Below are 4009 nucleotides of genomic sequence, written 5' to 3'. Positions count from 1 at the left end.
CAGATGCATTTGAGATAACAAAAAAGAACTCCAGAGTGTTGTTCAGCATGGGGGTGAGTAGAAAATGAAGGCTAATCATGTTTTGGGTGTACTATTCCTTTAGCTGGTTTGCCACTTCCTAACTGAGGTCACTAATGTCTCCAATAAGTATATTTAATATTCGTATTTTGAAGTAATTTCAGAATCATTCACTTTATAGAAATAAGGCAAACTGGAACCCTAACCTCAGTTTGTATATAAATTGACAAAAGTGTTATACTGTATAAAGTATGTGTGAGAGAAAGCACAATTGACCAAAGTAGAGGAATTTCAAAATGATGCACAGACCGGACTGCTGTGTTTGCTCTTTGATTTATGTATATGTCTAGTATTATTAAAAGTAATAAACTTGAATGGAGGTCATTTTAAATAGAAGAAGATAAGTACTAATTTAGAGAAATTTGACCTTAAATTTCCAATATGGCTGCCAACCTGGATTATGCAGAAAAACAACAACCCCACAATTAAAAGTGGTTTATTTTCTGGAATAAAAAAATCCAAATCATTGCAGGGTTTCATTGCTATGACCGAAACACCTGACACACTGCTTCATGGAGAGATATCCTACAGTTTGTGCACAGAGTAATCACATGCTTTGCAGTGGTTAACCAATTATTTGGGATGGTGTGCATATAATAATATACAGGAGAGACTTTGTTTTCTATACCATTTACTCTGCATAGAAACAGTAACATCATCTAATCATAAGTTTTTGGAAAATCATATCAGAAATCTAATGTTTTATATATTAAAATTCCAGAAGTCGCAAGCTTCTTATTAAGCAAACAGTTATGATGAATAAATAAGCATTATTTATAAGGTTTCCTATAGATTCCCTTTGCAGTGATCAGAATTTAAATTAAAGTTTTCCTAATTTATGATTAATTTATATTTTTCTAAGTTTTGTAGTCAAAAAAGTGAACGGAGTAATGCTCAAATTTTTCCGGCTGATGATTTTACTCCTGAGAAAAGAAATCTCTCTGAACAAATTACAAAGTTTAATTGATTTTTTTCAAAGGTAAAAAATAAATTACATTAAGATCTACTTGAAAAGAAATACCTTTAAAGCTTTTTTCTTGCTCCAGTAACAAGAATGAACTTTTTTTTCTTTCATTTTGTCTTTCTAATTGTGCTTTAAAAGCAAAAAGGAAAAAATAAAATATAAAAAAAAGGTTGTTTTTTTTTAAGAAACACTAAAGGTACAGTATCTAGCTTTTACTTATTCACAGATGCACTAAAACCAAATCTTATCTTATACTTTAAGGGATATTGGTGGATAAATAACAAAACAGCAACTTTTCATAATTATTTAATTATCAAAACAAATGTTATGTTTCTCAAATCCTCCTAATTGAGATGGATGAAATCCCAGGAGAGCAGAACAATGTGAAAATTAAAAGGCATGAAAGCAGAGGGCTAAATAAAAAAACCACGAACAACAGGGACATTACATTTACAAACAAAACAGAAACTTCTTTTACCTTTTCGTAGTTTGGGTTCAGTACATTTTTAATGGAGAAACGAAACTGAACGCAGACACTTTGATTGGTATTTTCATCTATAACCTTTATCTCTGAGCCTAGAATTATGGAAATGGACGCTGTGAAGATAAAGCAGAGAGCAGTCTGTGAAGCGATTCTTTATTGGGTTATTTTATCAATGCAATAATTAAAAACATCACACCATAATCTACAAAGAAAACTAAAACACAAAAGTTTTTTGTTTAAACCAGGACTCACCATCAGCTTGTAGTTTCCAACCCACATTCACAACAGGAACAATCCCATCTAGGTCCATGCTGCTTTTTATTTTCACAGAATCCCACAGCGGGCCAGTGCAAGAATCCAGTGGAGGGACCTTATCCATGTCTAAGCAGTTGGCTGACATTGAAGAGTTTCATATGAAAATATACTACAGGAAGTTGCTCATAAAAATCTACACAGCACAGCTAAAATTCATGGATTTTAAGCAAGCAAAGTTAGACCAAGGTGGATCATATACAGATAATGCAAAGATGCTTTTACTCACTATGATGCTGAAAAGAAAGTAATTCTTCATCTTTGGCTTTACAGCACTCCTAAAACTAAAGCTTTTAGGTCAAAACTGAATTTGTATTATTATTATTATTATTATTATTTGTAGATCCGTCTGCAAGGCATTAACCCTACAACATTTTTTGGCCCTTGACTTATTCCATCAAAGAGCATGAGTCATGATTCTGCCCTTTCTGAAATTTTTGGTTCTGTTTAAGTTTTCATTTTGGGTTCTCAGTAATGCTTCATTTTATGTTACTCTGTGTTTGTAAAGATTTATGTTATTTTCTAATTCTTAGTTTTACTCTCCCTTATTTCTTTCAGTTATCTGTTTTTAACATCTTTGGCATTATGTATTTATCGCTTTGCTTTTATTTGTAGTCATTTGTTTTATTACATTTAGCTTCATTTAAATTCTTTCCCAGTTACATTTAGATCTGTCGTCCATTTCCCCCCTCCCCTTAACTCCTTTTTAGTTTTTCCAGTCCACACCTGCTCCCTATCAACTGATTAGCCCCACTGATCTCTATTCATTCACTGGATTGCTGATTGCCCGTTGTTTCTACGGGGTTGAGGTGAAGTCACCAGTTGCCACTCTTGGTACTCTCTAGTTAGTCCGGTCACAATGTAAACAATAACTGCGCTACAGCATCAAATAACAATGATTTTCTTAAATAAAGATAAATTCATGACTTTTACACACACTTGCTGTTTCACTAAATAAGTAGAGTACTTTAACTTACTTTAACTAGGCACATCACATTGCATTGTCATTATGAAGTCAATGAAGTCTATAAATTATGTAACATGACATATCATACAAACCCATCACAACAAAATGAATGTGTTGATGGAGCATAATAATACACATGTGCCAAAAGTGCTTGATTGATGATGTACATGTAATAGACATGTATTGATTACATTGTTGTGGTACGGTAATTACATATTAGGCATGATTTCAAGATTTTACATCAAGACTGAATTACCAGTACATGTCTGTTAATGCTATAGAATTTTTCTATTTTGCAAATTGTGCATGCATAATGCTATATACTTTTATGCTGTGCCTGTGCATTTGTTAGGACTCCAGTCTGTGTAGTCTGTGTGTTTGTCTTCCTTCCTCCACCAGGCGGCGCCTGGTTTTGATTCTCCTCCTCACACACCTGCAAGGGGTTACCTCGTTAACGGAGTGCTCTTAAGCTGCTGATTGCCACTACCTCGATGCCAGAGTGTTTGCCAGTTTTGGGTACTCTAGCCAAGCTGAGTTTTACTGAGTCAAACTGAGTCTTTGTCAACCTGAGTCTTAACATTGTTGTTTTTTTTGTTTTTGCCTCTCGGCAGGAAATCATCCTGCAAACTGGATTTTCGGACCTTCTCTCCCTGGAAGGAACTACTGAGCTTCATACTGAGCTGGGGATACAAACTGGAGGTTTGGATCCACTTTCCCCCCAAGGAATTCATCCCAAGGGATTCATCTGCACCACGGTCCGTTCAAGTACCGCAGGAAAACATAGTGGCAGTCAGTCTTCTCCGGTTATCTACAAGCAACCGCATTCTGGGTAACCCTGTCCGCCCTGCACCGTATGAGACAAACACCGGAACACATTCCTCACCTACTGGAGTCTAACAGTCAACCAATTCTCTGGAAACGTGAGTCTGCCTACCTTTCTTCCTCTTCAAGTTCAAGAATCAATTTTCCCACTGAACCTGAACTAAACGCAGTGTCTTCCCCTCACCTTTCAGTTCCGGTTAAGCGGTGTTCAGAGCAACACTGGAATCTCCAAAAAACTTTTCAATAAAACCTGTTAAACTTTTCCCCTTGTCTCTCTGGATTGTTTATCTGCATTGTGGGTCCGAGCTCTTGACTAAATCATGACAGCGTTAGCCTTTAAAAGTGTTCAAGTTGCTTTTTTCTCATCAATATAACATGCAAT

General features: G+C 35.5%; 1 protein-coding gene across 1 annotated transcript in view; it reads right to left on the bottom strand.

Annotated features, from left to right (window-relative positions):
• The window catches only part of LOC107095042 (interleukin-17 receptor A-like), an 8165-nt gene extending 6252 nt beyond the window's left edge, over positions 1 to 1913 (bottom strand). The window contains exons 1-2 of the mRNA XM_015391002.1: positions 1779 to 1913; positions 1521 to 1639 (exon numbers count right to left, since the gene is read on the bottom strand). Of these exons, the coding sequence (XP_015246488.1) occupies positions 1521 to 1639; positions 1779 to 1905 (246 nt within the window). The 5' untranslated portion in view covers positions 1906 to 1913. The remainder of the gene's footprint in view (positions 1 to 1520; positions 1640 to 1778) is intronic.
• Between the last annotated feature and the right edge of the window lie 2096 nt (positions 1914 to 4009).

The sequence above is a fragment of the Cyprinodon variegatus genome, unplaced genomic scaffold, assembly GCF_000732505.1.
Source record: "Cyprinodon variegatus isolate N-32 unplaced genomic scaffold, C_variegatus-1.0 Scaffold521, whole genome shotgun sequence".
NCBI lineage: Eukaryota > Metazoa > Chordata > Actinopteri > Cyprinodontiformes > Cyprinodontidae > Cyprinodon > Cyprinodon variegatus.
This window is presented reverse-complemented; position numbering and strand designations above follow the sequence as displayed.